This window comes from Gallus gallus, chromosome 13 (assembly GCF_016699485.2).
Source record: "Gallus gallus isolate bGalGal1 chromosome 13, bGalGal1.mat.broiler.GRCg7b, whole genome shotgun sequence".
Classification (NCBI taxonomy): domain Eukaryota; kingdom Metazoa; phylum Chordata; class Aves; order Galliformes; family Phasianidae; genus Gallus; species Gallus gallus.
In genome coordinates this window covers 7,613,224-7,636,235 of record NC_052544.1, presented here as the reverse complement: position 1 = coordinate 7,636,235, position 23,012 = coordinate 7,613,224, and the positions used below count along the sequence as shown (strand labels likewise).

General features: G+C 38.6%; 1 protein-coding gene across 1 annotated transcript; it reads left to right on the top strand.

Annotated features, from left to right (window-relative positions):
• Positions 1-5,717: 5,717 nt before the first annotated feature.
• On the top strand, positions 5,718-22,770 carry ADRA1B (adrenoceptor alpha 1B). The gene is made up of 2 exons (XM_414483.7): positions 5,718-7,102; positions 21,645-22,770. Exons 1-2 carry the CDS (start codon positions 6,142-6,144, stop codon positions 22,205-22,207), a joined length of 1,524 nt encoding a protein of 507 aa, XP_414483.3. The 5' UTR covers positions 5,718-6,141; the 3' UTR covers positions 22,208-22,770.
• The last annotated feature ends 242 nt before the right edge of the window (positions 22,771-23,012 follow it).

The following is a 23,012-nucleotide window of genomic DNA, read 5'->3' as shown; positions in this document are numbered from 1 at the left end:
TTTCACTATTTTGCATGTTAAAAAAAATGAGTATAACACTATAGTCCTGTACATCTTCAAATACAGCTTTATGGCTTTTTCTTCTTTTAGTAAAGGTATCTTATGCTTTATATGAGTAATTTAGTACAGTTTGTTTTTTCTTTTGGTTGGTTCTTTTTACTACATCATGGTTTGTCAGAACAACTTGTCAGCTAATGTTATCTTCCAATAGCTCTGCAATCTCCCCATAGTTTATGGGATCACAGCCAGCATACAAAAGGTCAAAGGAGGCTCCATAAAATGAAATTTTTTTTCTCCACAAGAATTTCTTTTGATGCTCCAAGAAATGTGCTATTGTTCAATGTCAGTAGCTGAAAATGCTTAAGAAAAGACCTGCAATTTATAGAAAAACCACAAGTGATTGTTTCTATAGAAACCTGTTTTTTTTTTTTAATATTACAGTAGAAGACATTACAGGACAGAACCCCATTTAGTTTCACTGCTAGTCTCATTGCAATAAAAAAAACAGAAAAGATGTTGTTTTCATGATTTGATATGAGGCTTATAAATAATAAGGAAATTCTACTCTTTATGCCGGCTTCCCAGCAGATCATGAAGAAAAGTCCAGACTTCACAAGTTCTCACTTTTTCCTCATATTCTGGTGATATTTGTCTCTATTTGGTGATATTGTAGTTACTCTTGCAGCTGTTTTAGTCCTCTCCTGGGAAGATGCAGATATTACCATGGAGCAGGGAGAAGCAGTGAGGAATTTTTGAAGGTCAGCTACCCAATGACCTCGTTCAAGAAGTCGGAAGGAGCCTGTTTACAGCTGCTCAATGGTGCTACTGGATAGGTGGTGTTCTGCTTCCATAGCAGGAGAGTGTACAGGTCAAGCTGCTACTGGAGCTGCAGGAAGGTGACAGATGCCATCTTCCAAGTTCCAATGCTCTGCCCTCTTCTTTCTCCCCAACTCTAGGGAGTAGAAGGCAGGTGTTAAAAGAGTAAGTGGCGATGGACCATATGATCAAATCATGGGGGTAGATAAGCTGAAGGAGGGTACCATTCAAATCAATCATGAAAGGAAAGGCCAAAGAGACTCAGCTGTAGCACATCTAAACAAGTGTTTTCGGTTGTTTTGGGGAAGATGAAACAGCTTGCAGTTATCTGTGCTGACTGGATGCTATGGTGATGCTACATTGTGACACACAGAGAAACAAAAAAGGATCCCGGAGCTCGGGGAGATTAACAGGTCCTCCCTCTATCTTTGCTCTTGGTGGGTCTGCTCAGTACAGTGTTTAGCTGTAACCTTGTAGCCCTTTACCCTCTGCTTACAAAGGTTCAATTGACATCACTGTCATCAAGTCCTTTCTGAGATGGGGCCCAAATCAGTTATCAGTAATTTTGGTGGTCTTCGGAACACCTCTAGCAGAAATGCACAGCTAAAAGGAGTGTGAAGGAAAAAAAAGCTTTCACATCAGAAATAGGTCCACAAAACCAAAAATAGACTTAAGAGGCATTAATAACATAAAAAGCGTGATATTTTAATTAACATTTCACTTTAAAATGCTCGTGCTGTTGGTTTTTTGTTGTTTTGTTTGTTTCATAGAAATATGCACTGAATCACAGCAGAAAAAAATCATTCAAAATTGCAAATGTTGGCAATCTTCTTTTGATGAGATTAAGCTGATGACCTTTACTTTAAAAAGAAATCCTATGATACATCTTTCCAACTCTGAAAATACAAAGAACCAGAATTTTTAAAATATCATTACAGGACTACCAAAAAGTTAGCACTTTAAATACAGTTTTTGCTCTCCTTATCACAGACATTTATCCTTTCCTGAGGTTTGAGGTGTGCACACATTCAAAAGAAACTTGCTTCTATTTAACTATGAAATACAATGAACTCTGACCTTGTGCATTTTCTGTGTCAATGGGAATTTTGCACTCCTCTGCCTAAGCCAAAAATGTTATAAAGAACAAAGATTTGCTAATCAACTGTAATAGAAACCAAAGAAATAAATACTGTGGATCACAGTGAGAATTCTAAATATTGTGACAATATTGTGACAGAGATTGTGACAGAAAAGAAAAAAAGAAAAAAAGACACCAGAAACAGCATTTTTCCAGAAAGAGTATAAGTTTCTGCAAAACTTGCAACTAATAAAGCAAGTAATCAAATAGGTGTATCTACATGAGTAACAGGCAGATTCCTGGCAAAAAGAGCCAAGAGGCTCATCTTTTTTATCAATATATTTTTAATGACTGATTCCATCTACAAAGAAGATGCGTTATGTAGCAAATCTAGTGCCAGACAGTCAGAAGATACATCTGATGAGTCTACCAACCTTCTCCTGCCTCCTCACTCCACTTCTTAGGGAAGGTTTAATATCAGAGGTGGTGCCAAGGAAGTGTGATGCTTCAACAGCTGCATGCACAGCCCTCCTCATTGCTTCTTGTTTTTCATACCTCTTCCACGGGAGGAAGGTTTTGTGGTTTGTGCTAATACTACAAGATCATTTACATCAAATGATAGCATATTCACAATACTGCTCAATCCAAAATGAATTTCTGGCACTATAGCCTTGTTTTTCTTCAGTCACAGGTTTCCAATTAAATCAAAGAACTAAGATAAATTATATGAAACACTTGATAGGTATGCTCACTTAAATTCTCTGTTGGCTCATATGGCTCCCATGTCCAATTAGGAGCAAGCTGTATTGATATTTACTGTGTTGCCAAAGTGCTCTGGAAGTGCTTTTGCTGTGTTTCTGAACTCAGATCAAAATGCCAACATATCCTTTTAACATCAGCTTATAAAAGAAGAATAAAATGAACGTAGCTTATCACAAAACTGAACTATGACAATAGCATCATTTGACTGATACAACAAAGTATATTTTAGAAGCATACTTCAAATTTAAATCTACTGTTTCCTCAAACATACATGCTGTATCCAGTCCTTAACTGCTTCAGCAGCATTCCAGCAGAACATTAAACAACCAAAGGGCATCTTGTCTTGCTGTGCATCATTACTGAAATAATACTGAGTAAGATCTCTAGGTTATTAAATTTACTTGATTAAAATTATAAATCATCTGAATGAAAACAATTCTGCAATGAATACAATCTGCAATTTTCTGATCATGTTTGAGTATTCACTGACTTGCAGTATTACATTGACCTCAGCAGAAAAAAGGAGTTTATTCTTCACAGTACCTATTCTTTTATCTAAAGGCACGTAAATAGTTAACATTCATTTCCAGCTTTAGATACACTGTGTTGTATTTTATAGCACCTGCCACTGAAGATCTCAAAGCAATTTGCAAGCATTAATCAGCTGAGCCTCATGACTATTCAGCCAGTATTGTTATTACACAGATTGGTAAACAGAAACATGAAAACACAAACTTCTCAACAGCATCATAAGAGAGGAGCAATAGTTTTATCTTCTACTTCTTTCCCCTAGAAAAGGACTTTTCTGTGTGTTGTTTCACCTTTAGGAGCAAGGAAAGCAGCAGTATTAAGATTGGCCCCAGTACTCCTGCCAGCAAATACTGAGCAAAGAAACGTAGACAGAATCCCTACTCCCTTCCCTTCTGCCCTTTCCTGAGACTGCTATTGGCACAGTGCTCTGGTCCCTGCCAGCAAGCTGGAACCAGACAGCTGCTGGAAGTGACAGTTGAAATACTACTAAAGTATCTGGTTCCTCAGGTCTACAAAATCCTAATGTGGTATGGCCAAAGCCCAAGAGGAGTTACAGGCTACTCCATTATGCTTTGTGGGCTAGGCATGTCTCATGTCACCAGCTTAAAAACTGTACAAAACCAGCTTACACCCTCACTGGTGTAAGCTTTTCTTCTCCAACCATTTTGCAGCAGTAGGAACTTCTTACATGCCAAAAGATAAAAGACTGTCATGCCTGGAGAAATGAAGATTCCTTGTTATTGCTTATAGACTTGGACTGTGTCTAATCCCTCGGTAGGATTATCACCTGCGTAGATTTAATCAGCTCTAATCAAGTTCACTCAAGTACCAACAGCAGGAATATGCAGCCAGACTGCAGGCTGTCTGATCCCAAAGGGACACTGCTACCCAAGCAGCTGCTCCTGCAGCCCTCTGCACTGAGTGGCACTCAGCCAGCTGTGATTACACCTTCACAACGGGAGCAAGCCTCTTAGCCTGAGGAATTTACAGTTTAAACAAACCAGGCAGAGAAATGAAATCAGAAATCACAAATGAAACAGAGAGGTCAGGTGGAGTCCAATGAGAATGGATAAGTGCAAATGATGCGTGTCTAAAATCAAGGCTGCTAACTGCTTTCATTAGCAATGAAGACTCTATCTCACAGAGACAGAAAAGCTGAGGTTAGCTCATAAACTGAATGTTTGTTCCTCTTCTCTTCAGTGACTACATGGCATGTTAACATGTCATTCTTGTAAATATTTCAAAGAAAAGTTTCCAAGTGATAGTGCTTTGCTACAGTCACTGCTGTTGAGAAGGGCTATGCAAACATCTGCCATATATTCTACGAATAAAATTCAGCCAGGGTTTTTGTTTACGTGATTTGTCCTTTATAACCAAGCACTCAGCTGCAACTTTCAGCCATAGCTGCCTTATTAAGAACTAACATTTTACTTTAAACGCAGTACATCTTGTAACAGGAAAATCAATATGCAGTAACCCAGAGCACTTCAGACAACAGCTGTAAAACGTAATCTGATGGCAGAAAGTTAAGAACAGTATTTTGGCAGTTATACATTCAGCTAATCTTTCACTTCTTGTTGTTAACAGTACCAGGCTATGAAGATCTATATTTCTCCCTATCTAGTGAGCAAAAGCTACATGCTTTCCAGTATTATAATGGTATTAACAGTAGTAAAAAAAAACCTCACTTTTTTTTCCTTACAGGTTATTGCAGATATTCCCAGAACTGTAACAGCTGAACAACAGGCCCTGTCTCAGTGATCTCACAGCCCTTCTAAAGACACTTTAGCATAAAGAGTACATTGAAAAATGACCAAATACTTTTCACTGCTTTCACTTCGGTTGTGGTTAAGGATGTGCAGGTCTGTTCAAGGCTGGGATTCACAGTGTGTTTGTCTTTACCAAAAGTTATCCAGCCAGAAAAGAGATGAAACCACAGCTGTGTCAGGTATACAAGAATATAAAATAAATATCTTACTAGAGATTGGATAATCTGCTACTTTGTCTATATTAGTGCAAAAAATTACCACGAGAAACAAACTATTCCACGTACATTTCTTTGCCATTGTTAAATATTCAATCTAGAAATAGAACAGGTTTGTGGAACCTACCTATTTCTCTTTAGAAAGCAGGAGATGACTAGTTCTCTAAAATACTACGAGATTTGCTTTGATCACAAAATAAACTCAAACACCTTTTTTGGTGAGTGAAAGGCAAACGGTGCTACATCACTTTGTACCAAAATTGCTTAATTGCTTTTTTCACTATATCCTCCTATGTTTTCCTCAGATAATGAAACTAGTTGTATATATATATATGTATGCATACATATTTTATTTCGATCCAAATTTCTATGTTGCAAATGCTTTAATTAAGACTGATAGATCCCATTCGTTTAGCGTTCAGACGCTGATGTGGAAGCTTTAACTTGAACCGCATTGCCCTCTAGCGCTGCGCCGGGGCCGCCCCGTGATGTCAGCAGCGCAGCCCGTGAGCGCAGGCAGCGGCTCCCGCAGCGCCCCGAACTGCTGACAAACCCCTCTCGGAGACGCATATCACAGCAGCTAACGGGGGCATCCTTCCAACTGAACCACAAATGCACACGGGGAAACAGTAAACCTGTCTTTTATTTCAGGGACGTCATGATCAAAACAGCTATTTTCAAGATCCAGCCAAGACTTCTGCCTGCTAATTTCTGTTTAAACGAGTTGATGTGAGAAATTAAGTGAGTTTGAACAGGCTATTATTTCTGACAGGCTTCAGAGGACTTCACGCTGTGCAAGTTTTACATGCTGAAAGCTAACAGCTTGCTGGAGAGATGAGTTCTCAATCCAAACCTGGCGGGGGCTTTGCAGCAACTTCTTGGGTGGAAAGATAACTTTCAACTGAACTCAACCATCTGCGTGTTGTGCACAGGATCCAATCGTAACCTGCTATGGAGAATTATTTTTAAGATGAGTACCTACCTTGCTGAGAAATCCAATTCGTCAATACTTGGATATTTGAAAGTGTCTGCATTAAATAGTGGCAATCTTTCTGCAAACAGCTCCAATGAGACAACAAGCAACCTGGATTCACCTACCTTGGATATCAGTAGGGCGATAACTGTGGGGCTCATCCTAGGTGCCTTTATACTCTTTGCTATTATAGGTAATATTTTGGTAATTCTCTCTGTTGCTTGCAATAGACATTTAAGAATCCCTACAAACTATTTCATAATTAACCTTGCAATAGCAGATTTGTTGCTGAGTTTTACTGTCCTTCCATTCTCTGCTACACTGGAAATCCTTGGCTACTGGGTTCTGGGGAGGATATTCTGTGATATCTGGGCAGCAGTTGATGTGCTCTGCTGTACAGCTTCTATTTTAAGTCTATGTGCAATCTCCATAGATAGATATATAGGAGTACGTTATTCTCTCCAGTATCCAACTTTAGTAACAAGAAGAAGAGCAATTCTAGCTCTCCTGGGTGTCTGGGTCCTTTCCATGGTAATTTCTATTGGGCCTCTTTTGGGCTGGAAAGAACCAGCACCCAAGGATGACAAAGAGTGCCGTATCACTGAAGAACCATTCTATGCTTTGTTTTCTTCCTTGGGATCATTTTACATTCCTTTAATCGTCATCCTTGTGATGTACTGTCGGGTCTACATAGTGGCCAAAAGGACTACAAAAAATCTGGAAGCTGGTGTTATGAAAGAAATGTCCAACTCCAAGGAGCTGACGTTACGGATCCATTACAGGAACATTCATGAGGACACCTTAAACAGCAACAAATCCAAGGGTCACAATTCCAGAAACTCCTTAGCTCTCAAACTTTTAAAATTCTCTAGAGAAAAGAAGGCAGCCAAGACACTGGGAATTGTGGTTGGCATGTTTATCCTGTGCTGGCTACCTTTCTTCATTGTTCTGCCACTAGGTAAGTTGGTAATCAAGGGACTGGGGAGGGAGAGGAAGAGCACAGTTGTTTACTACAAAAATCCCACAGAAAATAATCAGATGAATGAGAAGTACATAACATTTTGAGAACTGCAGTGAACAGATGAAAGGGTGGGAAGTGAAAGTAATTTACTTCTGATGTTGACTTTTACAAAGGCTCATGCAGCAGCCTTGCAAGGTGTGCAGCCTGCATTAAGTCTGCCCATCTGAGCCCTCCTCAATGATGTCAAATCAAGGGATAACACTATCAGAGTTTACATATAAAATCCTCTCTCGTGGGTTTTGTTTAGACAATTAGCTGTATAGGAAGCTTGAACAAAAACCGTAGACATGGTTTTTGTTCCGTAGAACAACATTGCAATATTGACACCATAGAAACAACATCAGTTTCAGCATTGAAACTTTCTTGTCCAAGTTACTGTTAAAGGTTCAGACTGTAAAACAGAAAGCAGTCAGACATTACAAAGTATCTTAAGTGAAAATGGGCCTAACCAAATGATGAGGTGTAAAATCCTTCTGAGCTTTAGGAAGCTGAAACAGTTGCGATTCTCAGTTTAAGTTTCATTGATCAAATCCCCCTCCCTCCCCCCTCCAAAAAAAGTATTGAAGCCCACTAATCTGTCCCAAAATGTTTCCTTTGATTTCAATAGGTTGCAATTCAGGCATTCCAGGAGATTGTCATGTGCATTTGTGACAGCAACTTTAAACTTCAAAATATTAAAGTACTCAACTCAGCCTTAACAGTGCACTGCATTTCAAATCTTTATGAAATCTGCATGCATTGTCTTTAATACCAGTATTAGCTCTAAAGAGGGACAGTTCAAGAGCTGTTAATATTGAATGACTATGCTTTGAAAAATATCTGTTCAAAATTCACTTCTGAGACACAAACTGTCGGACTGAATACAGAAAGAGGTGGAGAAAAAAGGGAGAAGCAGCCCTTACTAACGTTCTGTATTCACATTTATTTACCCTACCAAAATATTTCTAATTGAGTGGTGAGTGTATACTTTTAGAGACATGTAGAAAATTAAACTGAGTTCAACAGCATGGTCCTGGTGAAGTGTTCTGAAACTATAATTTCTAGACTACGTGACATTACAACTTCACTGAATCTCTACCACAGCACATCTGAAGAAGAAAAAATAGTAAGAAAAGTTAACTTTGGCTACTAAAGTTTAAGTCCTGTGCTATCTCTTAAAGCAAGCTTACAACATAGAACAAGTTTCCAACTATTGCAAAAACACATACAAAGTGGATTGAAATTTGTTTTCCCCATGGGTTACCAGCAGTAGCACTGAATATGTATCTAGTAGGTCATGATCTCCTGATAGAGTAGGTTAACATCTCCTCTGATTATGAATTACTGGAGGAACTTTGGGAATAAAAAGCAAGCATGAATGCAATACAAAGACATCCTTAGCTAGCAGAAGCCAGTACTGCTATTGGTGTTACTCAGCAAACACAGATGCAAACTAGTTAATTAAAACCATTTTGGTGACAGGGTACAACCAATATGACAAACAATTAAGTTTCCTGGAAGAGTCAGTTTTCCCTTTGGGAGGTTACTGCAAAAGTCCTGGTCTTTACCAGGAGGTCTAATGAGTGACTGATTATGACAAATGAGTGAAGAATTTATAGCTTGTCACAGTATGATTTTCTCTTGTCTCACTTGTGCCCAAGCCACCAGTGAGGAAGAGAGCCACCCCAACAAGCTGCATGTTGGCAGCAGTGCCTGGCAGGCTAAAGGGCGACCCACTGCTGCGGGCTCTGACCCAGCACAGGTTGGATGCCAGTGAATCCCAACACACTCACTTCAGAGCTGTGGGCCAGGCAGAGCTGCTGTTGCTACAGTTAATACTAGAACAGTGGAAAAAAAAATAAGCATCTTAGCACTGCTAGTGCAGGGGGAAAGCATTGTTATTGCAGGAGGGTAAAAAAAAAGATGCATAGTATCCACCAAAATATCCAAATGTTTTTAAACAGGTTGTACTTCCTCTTTGTTTTACTGACAAAGAATTGTGCAGTTTTCATTCCTTGCCCCTGATTTTTTTTTTTTTAAGTTTACTCAGGACATTCCAGAGTCCTGTACTTTTCATGTCTGTGTACCAGTGCATTAACGTACTTCTTGTGTCTGTATATTAACGGTGTTAGGGATGACTAAGTATTGTTCACAAAAACAGGTGGGGAAAAGACCTTTTCCCAGCATGTATAATTCAGTCATTCCTAGTGGGAGTACTGAGTAGAAAAATGGAGAACTTCCTAAGGAGCTTGCTGTATGCTGCATTTTCCATAACAGATTCATAACAAATCTTTTCACTTTTTTCTTGAAGTTACAAACATAATGGAAAAGTTATTAAGAACCTCTGAAAAGCACACAGTAATATAGAATCCATTTCAATGATAGGCAAATGTAGAATCCAAGCTGTATCACTGACTTACAAAACCTTCAACAGGTGCCCTGGACTGCTCCAATCACAATCTACTCACCCATCATTGCAGAGCTACAAACTACAATATCTCTTCTGCTTCTGACTCCAGACTAGATATTTATCTTCACTGCAGTGGAAGGCTTCTTCCTCAGCCTGTATTTTTTATGCCTTATGTCTACAAAAAAAAAACCAACCTAAATCATACATTCACATCTGCATCTTTAAAATTTGTGCCTTGTTCCACTCAGTAATGCAATGGCTGCACAATGGTGTTAGCAGAGTAGCTCTGGACTTCTGATGATTCAGCTGCAACACATTTGATAAGTCAGTAATCCTTGTTTCTGCAACACTCCAAAACTATGAGTTAGTAAATCTGTTAATATGTAGGAGGTTTCCTCATGTCAAGTGTATTCTCAGATGTTCCACTAGTTGCCCAGCCAAAATTATAATTGTTTGGTTGTGGCACATTAATATATACAGCTACTCATTTTTATATCCCAGACAAAGGATTATTGCATCAGATGGCAGATAAACACTGGGAGCTGATGTGGTGTTGAAAGCATGGATATTGCTTGAATAAATATTCCACAACAAAGGGTGATTTTCAAGCAAGAATCACAAGGCTTTGCAAAGAAAGGTCTCTGACAGAGCTCTGTATGCAGCCACAGGGAGGAATTAGAGCACAGACACCATGAGGTGTTGAGTACTGTGAAACTATTAGCATAAAGAAGCACTTGATGATGCAGCAAAACTTCTCACAGAGAATAATGTGAGAAAATTGGTTTTTATTCCAGATATTCCTTCCAGATAGCAGAGCTACAGAATAGCCCCATGGTGCTCATTTATATATGCTTCACAGCTTTGTAAACTTTCATCTTGCCACTTAGAATTATTTCTGGTACAGCATAAAAAATAAGATGAAGACATGTCTTTGAGACAACTTCTTGTACTATAAATTCAGTGACTCAGCTGTGAAGAGTAAATATCTTGCATTTTTAAAATAAATCTTTCTTTTCTTTCCCCTCATAAATCCTTCCTTGGCTATCAGAGCTATGCTAAAAATGCACTGTTGAACAACATTAACTAAAATTGCTTATTTTTATTTAAAGACCAGAGCCCTGCAGCTATATACGTTAAAACTTCCTCCTTTAAACAAAAGAAGATCCAATTTTATGCCAATAATTTCATTTAAAAATTGCATCCAAAATGACAGATCATGTTTTTCCTTGGCTACCAGATAAAACTTTAATCTCACCCCTGTTAAATGAGGCATCAGACTGGGCTTGCCAGTCTTCTCCCAGCTGTAGATCACACACAACACACGTGCACACAAACCTACCATCTCCACTTCTTTCACCAAAGCATACCAACTTCCCCAGCCTATTGTTTGACATCAATAGAGATCAGGAGAGCATTATTCACTCCCAAGTTCAGAGCCTAACTCCCCGTGCTCCTACAAAACATGTGATACTATCCACTAAATTCAGAAACAAACTTCTTGTAACTTAACTGGAAGTGGTATAAAATCCCAAGAGCCTCATAACAAAGATACAACTATTTTGACTACCCTTATATTAAGTTTTTTAAACCTCTCTATAATAAAAAAGAACATAAAAATCTTCTGCATGCTAATTGGTCAGCCAATACTAAATGATTCTTAAAATAAAATGTTATTCATGTACAGTATGTAGATTTATGTTACATCAGGCCAACCTCTGCATCTCTGCACTAGAATACCAAATTAGGTCACTAAGTTTCCCATGGGAAACACTCTAAGCCATTAGGTCCACCACTACTGGGTTCTGCTTTCTGCAAGGCTTCAAGCCTGCTTTGTCTTCCAACTCATTTTGGTGTTGCCTCACCTTCCACTTTCTAAATAGCCTTAGTCTCTAGATTGTAGGTAATGGTCATAAAGAATACGGAGAAATTAATGGTACATGCTGCAGTCTGACCCCCTGCCCACTTTGCAGCTCTAACTTTGGAAGTGTTCAATTATACTGGTAACAGCAGGAAACTGCTTCTCCTATTTTTTAGCCAACTCCTCTAAAACTAAACATATGAGCATTTCTAGGCCAGCACAGCTGTTTAGCCACACATGGAAAACTAGTTTAGATCCATTTTACTACTAGAATAACCTCCCTTAAGCCCTGGCTTGAATCTTCTGCAGAAGTAAATTGCATCCAAAGGATCCCAATTAGCAGTTACTTAGAATCATAGAATCCTTTAGGTTGGAAAAGGCCTCTAAGGTCATCAAGTTCAACCATTAACATAGAACTGCGAAGTACTTACAGTTCTCTATGTTTTAGAAAAAAAACTGTTTTATTAACGCAGCTGAAGTTACGCAAATTCTGAAGTGTTGAGCACTTCTTTTGCAGATATGATTTGAAGGCCAGAGGTACAAAGAAATTTTAAGGAGTACAGCCTTCAGAAAGTGAACATGCAAGGCATAGGCAGAAAAACTGAAATATAAAGAAATAAAGAAACATGGTGTCCATTGAGCTTGAGGGGTGGCAGCATTCTACTATCTCAAGTGTGAAAGAAGGGCTTCTAAAGTACAAGTCTGCAACATCACCCATAACATAGGAACATGCATTACATTCTGATACTATTGCCATAATACCAAGTTCACCCCTTGAAAAAAAATAACATTGTAGTTACACAACAGTGACTCCTCATGAAGTAGCAGAAAAAAAATACTCTGGTTTCCAGGCACAGAAACCACACCCCATAAAAGTCTGTTACTGAATCACAAAGCTCCAAAGGGGGGGGGGGGGGGGGGGGGGGGGGGGGGGGGGGGTCAGGATTGAATCAGTGGGCATCAATAGGAAATCTCAAAATTACTGAAACAAAAAAAGGAGAGAACTGATAGTTCCAGAGGGGACATAGCTTTCAGCATCCAACAAAGCAGGAAACGCAAGGACCTCATGCCTGAATCTGCAAACACGTGCCATTGTTCAGGTCGGTAGTTATTATAAAAGCACTGAATAAAGTTATGATTCTGCATACAGTTCTAAGAACATCAGCTATATGTTCTTTAGCGCACCTACTTGTGAAATAGTCAAGAATAACAATTTACATTTCTTTTGTATCTTCACAGAACTTCTGCCCTACAGCCCATTACAATATTTAGAGCTATTTTCATGGGCTTTCAAGTAACATCTAGAAACTGAGAAGCAGTAATGATCAGTCCCTAAATAACAAAGGAGAAAATATAATGGAAATTCATACAGTATCTTTGTAGCTGTATTATTCGATTCCCTGCTAGAATCCTGTTGTTAGCCAGCGATGCCCAAGACAGATTGCCTAAGTTATAATTGAAAAAATGAGAAGGGGAGAAAAAGACACTAAAGTATGCCCAGTAACTGAACATATTTAAGTATAATATATGAAATGTCAGCAGACATAGGGTGGCTTTTCTAGACTTCTCTAATCAGCTAAATCATTGCAAAACAAACATAAGCTTGGCTCATATTCTTTCTAGTTAGCAGCTGCAAAAGTCTGTATCTCTTTTGGACAAATTTTTAATAACAAGAATATACCATTTCTGTCCTTACCATCAATTTTAAAGTACTGAACAAGTTTCTTCCTAAACTAGGTCTTGATTTTACAGTATTCATGTGTGAGCAACACAGCTTAAATGAAAGTTAATCCTCTCCATAGTGTAAGTCACCACAAGTCCTCTGAACTGAGAAGGGATAGATCTCTATACAAGCACAAATAGAATTTCTGTCAAAATAGTGTTTGATGACTTTTTCCAAATCTTATATATTTTCTATATCTCATATCTATATTTCATTATTTAAGACTCAGAATTAAATGCTCAATTCTTTCCAATAGGACAACTGTAGATAAGGCATGAAAAACCTCTGCTCTGCCAGTTTGCTTATTTTTTCTTTTTTAAACTACAGATTTCCTTTTTCTTTCTGGGTTGGGGAAATAAAGTTCCTATTTAACTCTTCTATACCTTCAACAAATATCAACTTGCAAATAGCCTGTTGCACCCCGTTTTTTTTAAATAGTTTTCAGCTCTCCATGATTGAAGCAAGAGCATCTTTTGTAAGACACTGTAGAAAGGGCAGCTGCGGACTTCAGACCAGATCAGGATCTCTAGACATGATTTTATGAAATCAGCATACCTGGTGACAATCTTGGCATGCCAGGAGTGCCAGTGTTAGTAGCTGTGTTGTTAAATACATTAGCACTGTTCTTTTAAAAATGCAAACACAGTTACTCCCCTTTGCAGTTGCTTGTAAAATGAGAAGATGCAACAACTCCAGGTTTTAGTAAAAAGATCTGATTCTTACCTGTACTACAATTTCCATGAACAAAACTTCAAGGGAATTAAAGATCTGCTTTTATTTTGGTCACTCTAGATAAAACTCTAATTTTGGAGCCTTTTATGAGTATGTCAGATTTGAGCCATTGTGAATGCAAGTCTTGTAGGAATGGTTTGTTCACCTGAAATATGAGACATATTTTATCAGAGATGGATAGTGTGGATGGTGAGAAATTGTGGATTTTAATTAGGATAAGAAAATAGAAACTGTAACCTTTCCCAGTCTATTCTCTTGTTCATATTTCCTTAGAGGAAGGTACTTTTTTTAAATTAGATTTGGCAGTCATGTATGTCTGCTACTTTAATTTACCTGCTTAAGGACTTGTTTGCTTAGGATCAGGCCTTAGATGGGCAAGAATTAAGGAATTTAGTCAATATGCATCCTGAGGCGACCCAAAGAGACACCAGTGTACTCATAAGACATGCATAAACTCTCACCGCCATTACTGGCTTGTGGTAGTAATTTAACTTTTCTTTCATTTTCTATAGTGAATTTTATTCTGTTGTTTTTGGATGCTATTCCTATTTCTTTAGTCCTCCCCCCCCCCACTGTTATCCTAACCCTTTCCCCTAGAAGGCCTGCAGACCCTCCCAGCTTGATCAGCTCTTAATTTTGTAACCATTCTCTGTTTTGTACTCCGCTGTTTGTAGGCAGGGGTTCTTTTTTCTATATTAAATAAGTCCAAGGGAATGTAAACAAACACTGAATGCTGGAAGGAAAGAAATCAGGAGCTTGAGAAACCCAATTATCTTTAAAACTTTGGCATGTTGACTTGGCTAAGCAAGTGGTAAAAAGGACCACAAAAAGCTTAAAGACTAAAATCCTTCCCACATTCTGTAAGCGCCTAAGAACTGTGGTCAAACGCAGCTTATTGTTTTTATGGGGAGAATTTTACTAGCTATCCACATGCAGCACTTGAGCTTTCCCTGTTCATTAAGAAGTGACAGTAATTCAGCCACTAACAGCTACCAGCAGGTCTGGTGCAGCAGGAGTCACTGCAGGAACAGCAGGACAGCAGTGGCAGTTCCCAGCCAGGCCATCTGCAGCCATCTACTGAATCAGGAAAAGGGGTTTTACATAGAAAGGTTGATTTTCAATATAAAACAAGTTTATTGTAAAGTGATAATCATTTTTACAAAAGTTATCTTCTTGAGAGCATACAGGGTACAGGTATGATATTCTTGTTGATTCCTGCCTCTCAAGTTTCAGAATTCACGTTACCATTTGTATTTTGCAACGTTTTGCACCACTACTATGATTTTTAAGACATCGGAATTTTCTGCATCATGGAGAACATTGAAGAACTCAGATTTAACTCCAGCCATACAACCCCATACTGTAGCAAAATGGAATAATTCTCTCCTCTGTATAAGGAAGGATGCGTTTGTCTTCCAAGGTTCCCTTAACCAATTCTACAACAAAACCTCCAGTTTCAAGTTTTCTGGCTTTTCTTTAAGATTAAAATAACAGTAACAATCAGTGCAGTGATGCTCTCGATTTGCTGCATTATTGTTCCACAACATATTTTATTGTAGTTCATCTGCTGTTACAGAACATCAGTAGACACGCAGCATAGGACTTAAACAACTCCAGACCATTCTGTTTCAATAAAGACAAATGAAGCATTTATTCCAGTAAACAAGATCATACACTCACCCCAGGTTGACCCCCACCCTAAGTGGAACCAGATTTAGTTTTTGAAATATGAGTTTCTGTTAACTGATAGAAAACACAGCACCTGATAACCCAAAACTTACTCAGATTCTTTCCTTTACTCTAAGAACTTCACAGTACTCTTCAAACATTCAACCATCATCTAAGTATCAAATGCTTTATTCTAAACGCAATTAATAATTCTGAGTAATTCATACACTTAACCAACAAAGATAAATTAACAATGAATGCTTATTTAATAGAAAGTCAATTATGACAACAAAAAGCAATTAGAAAAGAGTAGCAGCTGGAGTTTAAAACTAAATGAGACATGAGAGGAAAATTAAGTATTTAAAAATGAAATGTATGGCATTCTTGAAAATACACAGAATATGCTCTCCCAAGAAGATGACTCACAGCCCTCACAGATACACAGACTCACAGATACAAGGTGGCAATGTATTGGGTTGTATCACAGGAACAGAGCCAGTAGTTAATAAAAGGATGTTATCACTTCCCTCTAAACACTCACTGGACCACGCCCAGAATAGTACAACCATGTAAGAAGCTGTCCTACAGGGAAGGCAATGATAAACCAGAGTCCAGTGGCAGTAATCAAGGATTTCACAGGGTTGAGTACGCTGTGTGAGGGGAGCCTGAGGGAATGGGGCTTTTCCAGCCTGGAGGAGGGAAGGCTTCAGGGGAGCTAATGTAGTGTTGAACCTCCCTTGAGGCCAAGCCTGGACAAGAGACCCCATGAAATCCCTCCCCAATGCAATATTTCTGTAATTCTAACAACTTCTTGACTTTTGGCCCTGAGTATATGTATACATATTCCTTTCATGAGAGATGAACAGAGGAAACATAACTGCACAATAGAATCCAGGGATTTTTCACAAATGACTGCATGGTGTCCCAAACAACTGTTGGTCATTATACACAGTTGTTTACTTCCTCTGTGTAGCTGGAAATAACACACGGTGCAATGGCACAGAGAGATCAAAGGCAATTTTAAAAGTTTTCTTTAACTCATAAACATCATCTTACACCATCTTTTTAAGTCTTAAACTCCAGATAATTACTATAGTACCTGACAACTGAAGTAGCAGGTTTTCTCCCTTCTGGAGTAGTTTGAAGGAATGAATCATTGCATCAGCTGGTTTAATTTTTCTCCCATTATATGGAAGAGGAAACTGAAACATGTCCTGTGTACTACACTTTCAACATAACCTTGCCAAATACTACATTAAGGATCCTTAAATAGAAGGTCTAACTTTCCCACACTCCTTTCTCTACACATATAGAGAACAGTGGAGAGAGGTAGCAACAGAGCAGATATTAAGATGGCAGAAAAATAACAGCAGGAAAGAATACGAGAAAACTCTGCATGTGTATTTACATGTCTGTATGCGTTTCACCTCTGTACAGGGCTACATCATATCTTGCTTAAGTGAAGGATGTTCCTTTATTAAGGCTATTGTGAGTAAAGCAATCCAGAAGATTTTCCGGCTGTTCAATCTGTTAATGTAGAGACTGTTCCAAGCTACACTACATCCTTTATGAGCCCTTACAAAGACTTTCAAGTACTCCCACTGACTCCAGGGGACTCTGAATTTTAATAGCGATGTTCTGGACAGTTATTCTGTAGAATGTGTGAAGATCACTAATACGCCAAATTGTTTCTCATGATGTTCCCTAATCTCATTGAGGGTGCTTTACTTACTTTCAACATAGTAAAGCATTCACTATAAAGAACCAGTCAGACCCTAAATGAAATTAGCTTTTATTAGATAAAATACTTAATTTCTTTCTATGACATTTGCTTTTGCTCAGTATATTTCCAAACAGAACAGCTCTGTTAAACCTGCTGAGCACAGCTAGTTAAACTAATGGCCAAACAAAAAATCTGACCAGATTATTGATTGAGTTTCTAAAATATCCTCTGCTCTGCATTTCTGCCTGGCACAGGCTTTGCAAAAACTTCACTGATGTAAAAGGTGCAACCAGAGGTAAGATTGTGGTACTATGTTTAATAAATCACAGTGTTTAGCACAGAAAAATAAGAGGATAGAAACCTTACATTCCCTTTGAGTGAAGCTGTTAAACATAAAGCATCAGGAGGGAGGTAATTTAGAGAAGAATCACTCCGGCTACTCCCATCACAAATAAATCACTGAGGAGATAATCATGCGCAATATTTTCCAACCATCCTGAAAAGCAATCTAAATCAGTACAGGGAAATATTTAATCTGTTAATCAGACTGTGATGGGAAAATAGTTGGAGATTAGAGGAGGAAATATTAATTTGATATTTAGAGTGTCTAGTAGGCTTGCTTTCCCATTTTATCAGTGTACCAAAATAGCCCACAGTTGTTTGCATCTGACAGGTTAATTATAAGGTAAAAGCATGTGTGCAGTTAAATAAAAGATGTTGTTAACTACAAGAACAGTGTAGGGAAAAGAGTAATCTTAGAAATATAAGTTAATTACAATATTTTTCATACCTTTATATTATGAAAGGCAGTAGAGCTTTGTAACCAAATTAAACTGCTTACAAATACATGGCCTGTACAGTTTCTTCCAACTAAACCGTGTTCTCAATGACTTCGGGCATCTTTTCTCTCTTTGTAGAGAGATCAGGCTGGGATTCCACCAGATTTCTTCCAGTGAGAAGAAACTGAACACAAAGCCTCAGAAACTTTCTAAAACCTTGAAGAGAATAAGTGCCCTATCAGTCAGGCATTCCATTTTTCTGACAGTTAATCCTCAACCTAAATAGTGGATATATTTACTGAAAGTATCTAAGATTACAGTGTCAGTGAGATTCCAGTACTGCAAATGCAAAACTCTGCTGGCTTGCCAAAATTTAAGCCATGAGGCTTTCCTGATGAGCAAAGTTAGTCTGCACAGCCAATCAGAGAAAGTAGGACTAGAAGGGTTCTGAAGAGGTCACGCAGGGCATCCTCCAACCCAAAGGCTGGATCAGCTATACATAGAACAGTAGATGTGTGTCTACTCTGTTCCTAAGAGCCTTCAGGGTTGAAACTGTATACCTTTCTTAGGTGGTATGTTCCAGAATCTTCCTGCATTGGTAGTCTGAAAGTACCTCCCAATTTATCTTGCTGCAATTCAAATCACTGTGCTTCCTATATTAGCTACAGTGGAGACTGGAAGTTTCCATGTCATTTACTTCCTTGTTACAGACTATTTTAATATTGAAGACTATATGATGTACTACAAAACTACTGTCTTTCACCAGGTTTCACTAGTGGTCCTCTTCATTAGCCACAGATCACTTCATAGGTGGGGTTTTGAAGAGTTCAGGTAGCCATTGCATATAGCTCCCACAGTGCCAGTGATGCATTTTATCATATGGGTCAATTAGTTTCTGTTAATCTCAGGAAATAGTCTTTAATTCTGATTTTTCTTCAGGAAGTAGAACCCATCAGAAAACACTTTTTGAATCCAGTGTATCATCCACTGTGTTCTAGTGGTTAAGAGTCATGCCAGATCTCACAGTTCCACTACTAGTAAAACAGACTTTTTTCCCCCACGGGAAAACTACTTAGCCCATGTCCTTCAGCAGATTGCTTTTACTTTCCTCCAGCTGAGATTGCCCACTGGTAAAACCAAGAGGATGTTATAGTCAGGATGACTGACAGATGAGAAGGGCTATCTGACAGCAAGTAAAACATGTTCCCACTTAAGAACTTACACTCACTTGGGTTGCAGTAACTACTCTTACCACTAGGGCCCTCTTGAAATCATTGCCTACCTGATTTGGGGGAAAAAAGCCCCACCAAACACTAGGATGTAATAATGCACTGTACCATAAACAAAGTTCATAGATGAAATTCAACTGCCCTCAGAGCAGTGCATATATGTATATGTATTTGTACACATACAAGTGTAGAAGAGTTAAGAATTCTATCCAGTTTTAATACATCAGATTGACATAAGAAAAGTTAACAAAACAGTCTATAAGTCAATGGCTTTTTAAATCAAATTAATACCCCTTGTTCAGAAGGGCATACTTCTTCCTCACCTTCTTGTCAAAGCTTAATTTAATGGATTCTTTATAATCTAAATGAACAAACTTCCATTGTGCTGTTTGCAGAACTAGGAAAAAAGTGAAGAATTAAGTAGTGTTTTATGATTGTTAACTTCTTGAAATTTGTCCCCAAGCTTAATTTCAGAACCTTCCTACTATTGTAGCTAAACTCTGATCCTTATTTTTAAAAGGACACCATCTCACAGTTTTCCAAGCCGATGTATTCCCAAATTTTATCTGCTAATGACTCAGCTAGGGTCATGATCACTTCTAAATGATCAGTCAGGGCTCAGCAATTTTTCTAGAATCGGGCCTGAACACAAGGTGCCTCTGTCAGTCAGGGTTATTATGGAGAAATTCTCTACTCTTTCGTGTTGCTGCCCTTTAATACAAAAGGCCTTTGAAAATGCTTACTGCAGCTGCTGAAAATAATCTGTTTTTTTTTTTTTCAAATGACATTTGAAAAACAGGTTACTGTAAAAGATAGATGTAAACTTCTTACCCTTCCCCCCTCCCCCCCTTTAGGAACACATATTCCTCTCAGAGGTTTACAAAGATTAGCCATTTTTCAGCGCTCAGATTTTACATCCCACCCCCCCACTTGGTCTCTTAGTCTTTACAGTATATGGTCATATTTGGTTCATCATATAGGGGAAAAAAAGAACTATTATTCTGAATTCAGAGGCTCTCTCCTGGCTTCTGTTAGCCAGGTGATGGGGATAAGGAGCTGATGCCATTTTAGTACTTGATTTTCTTTTCTGAGCCAGAACAGGTACCAGTGGATACAGTGACAGAGGAGGACAGCGGCCACCTGATAAACAACATGTACTTAACTCCTTCTGAGCTGAGGATACCCAAATTCATACAGTCAGCTGGGCCAGAATTGTCTTCCACATGAACAGTAATCTGCTGTGACACAAGAGCCATTTAATCAAGTAACTGAGAAACGCTTTTGCATAGTTTAGAGGCCTAAGCCATGGCCTCTACATTGCTATGAGATAAGAAACATGCCTAAAATCACAACCCTCCCCTCTAAAGCATGCTGACAGCCACAACTGACTCAGCTGCTTTGGCAGCCCAGGGAATCTGAAATCACTTCAGTGTAAAAGGTCCTCTTCTCAGGGATGTGACACTCCAGTTTGAGCATCATCTCCCACATGAGAAGACTCTAAAAATGTAATTCTAGTTCTTGAAAGAAGGATGCCCTACGAATCACTGCTCTTTGATTACTTTAGCCAGACACAAAGGTGTTTTTGCAGCTGGACAACTGTTGAATGTCTGTTTTGCTTAAAAAACATATTCATTCATAGAGATCCATTTACTAAATTTAGTTGATCAATTAAATTTTTAATGATACAAATGCACAAGATTTATTTTCCAGTATGAGTTTTTCATTTGGGCATCATCTGGAGTTACTCTATTTAGTTGTGAACAAAACAGGAAGTAATCAAAAATAATCTTTCTTTGGTTTACACCATTGTTTATGACTGGCTGGGATAGGTCACCTACCAAAATTTACTTCTGGTTTCAAGATGTTTGTAGCCTATTAATAATATAGCTAAGTTGGGTAATGTTTGTGGGCTGCAAAAGAATATATTGTAAGTGATAAAGGATGTCTGAGCATACTCCTTCTGAAAAGCCTGGAAATATTTAGATAGTTTTCTTCAGAAGGTGACATTTAATAGCTCTCTGAAGAAGGCATGACCTTATTCCATGTGTGCATTGTGCAGTAGTTTTGATAATGTTTGATCTTTCTCTGGTATACAATAAGTCAGTGCAACAGACATACATATAGCAACAAAGACTCTTCTTTATTCTAATTCTACACCAAATATGTGCTTCTTTAGCTTTTGGTTGGTGGATAATGCAGTTCATTAGCTTTAAAAATAATATAAATAACACCTTAATATCAAAAAGCCAAAATTGAAAGCAGCACATGTTAGGGATTTTTAGCAAACAGATTTTAACAGTGATCTGACAGGATATTTACTTTTCCTAGACAGGCAAATCAATTATCTCAGATAATGTCTGCTTGTTTCTTCTGGACAGGATCTCTGTTTTCAGCTCTGAAGCCCCCTGAAATAGTCTTCAAGGTCATTTTTTGGCTTGGCTACTTTAACAGCTGCTTGAATCCAATCATCTACCCTTGCTCAAGCAAAGAGTTCAAGAGAGCTTTCATACAGATTCTAAAGTGTCAGTGCCACCGCCGAAAGCAGTCGGGGTGGTGGGCCTACAGCTACAGGAACTGGAATCGGTGCTCCTTTGAACACCCTCGGAAGGACTCTCTGGAAGACAGTGGGAGTTTCCTAAGTGGCAGTCAGAGGACATTATCTTCAGCATCTCCCAGCCCTGGCTACCTGAGCAAAATCACTCACCCACATATGGAAATGTGTACATTCCAGGAATGGAAAAACCCCAGCTCTTTCCTGAGCCCCTTACAAGAAGGCAGTAGGCAAAAGGACCCATGCCAATTCTTTACCTTCAATCTCTTAACAGAGCGCAACGGACACATTGCTGCTAGCAGCCAAGCCTCCAGTAATGGAGACCATGAGGATATCTTTGATACAATGAATGGCAAAACTGACTGTAGAACAAACATCATGCTGGAATGAATGGATTCTAATCAGTCTGCACAAGTTCTGCTCTCTTCATACATCAACCTCTGATATTTATCCCAGGTAAAGAAATGGACCATTGCACAGTTTCTCAGTATGCCACTAGAAGGAAGCCAATGAGGAACAGGGCAGACTACCATCACAAGAATCTAGAGGCTAACCATATCCTAATAAATTGCCAAAGAGGCTACTGAAACAAATAGAATGCAGAGAAGTGGCTGGATAAACACAGGGAAGTGCAAAGCCAATTATTCAGCTATTGTGGTAGTGCTGTAGAACAGCCAAACACACATATATAGAGAGAATGTATAATATGGGGGACAGCAAGGGAAGTGTGTATGGAAGTTTGTGTGCATGTGAGCTAGCCACATGTTTGGATTGGATACCTGAGAGTGAAAGTGAGCAATGCAGTTGTACAGTGTTGTTTGTACCTCTCCAGAGCACTAGCTGCTGCTGATTTTTGCCTGTATAATTCTGATTGTTGTTGTACTTCACTGTACATTAGCACTTTAGAAATGGAAAACGATGTCAAAGATTAAAGTAATTTTGCAACAGTTTAAGCACTTGCACCTATTACTATGGAACTGGAATCCAACCAAGTTCCCTCCTCACAATGTTAGTTTTAAAATAAAACACCCATGGCAGTTAAGTTTAAAGTTGTAACTCCTCAGATGTTCTTGACACTCTGCAGTTGCTTTCTTGCCATGATTCCCTTATTATCAACACTTGTTAATTCCTCCATACTTCACCATGTTCTATTTTGAAAGTTTGAAAATACCAGCAATGATGAGAGCTCACAATC

Bases quoted from the DNA above. Each gene is read 5' to 3' on its own strand.
- ADRA1B (XM_414483.7), top strand. From the start codon at position 6,142: ATGAGTACCTACCTTGCTGAGAAATCCAATTCGTCAATACTTGGATAT. The intron at 7,103-21,644 runs GTAAGTTGGTAA...TCTTCTGGACAG, and splicing joins CTTCATTGTTCTGCCACTAG to GATCTCTGTTTTCAGCTCTG.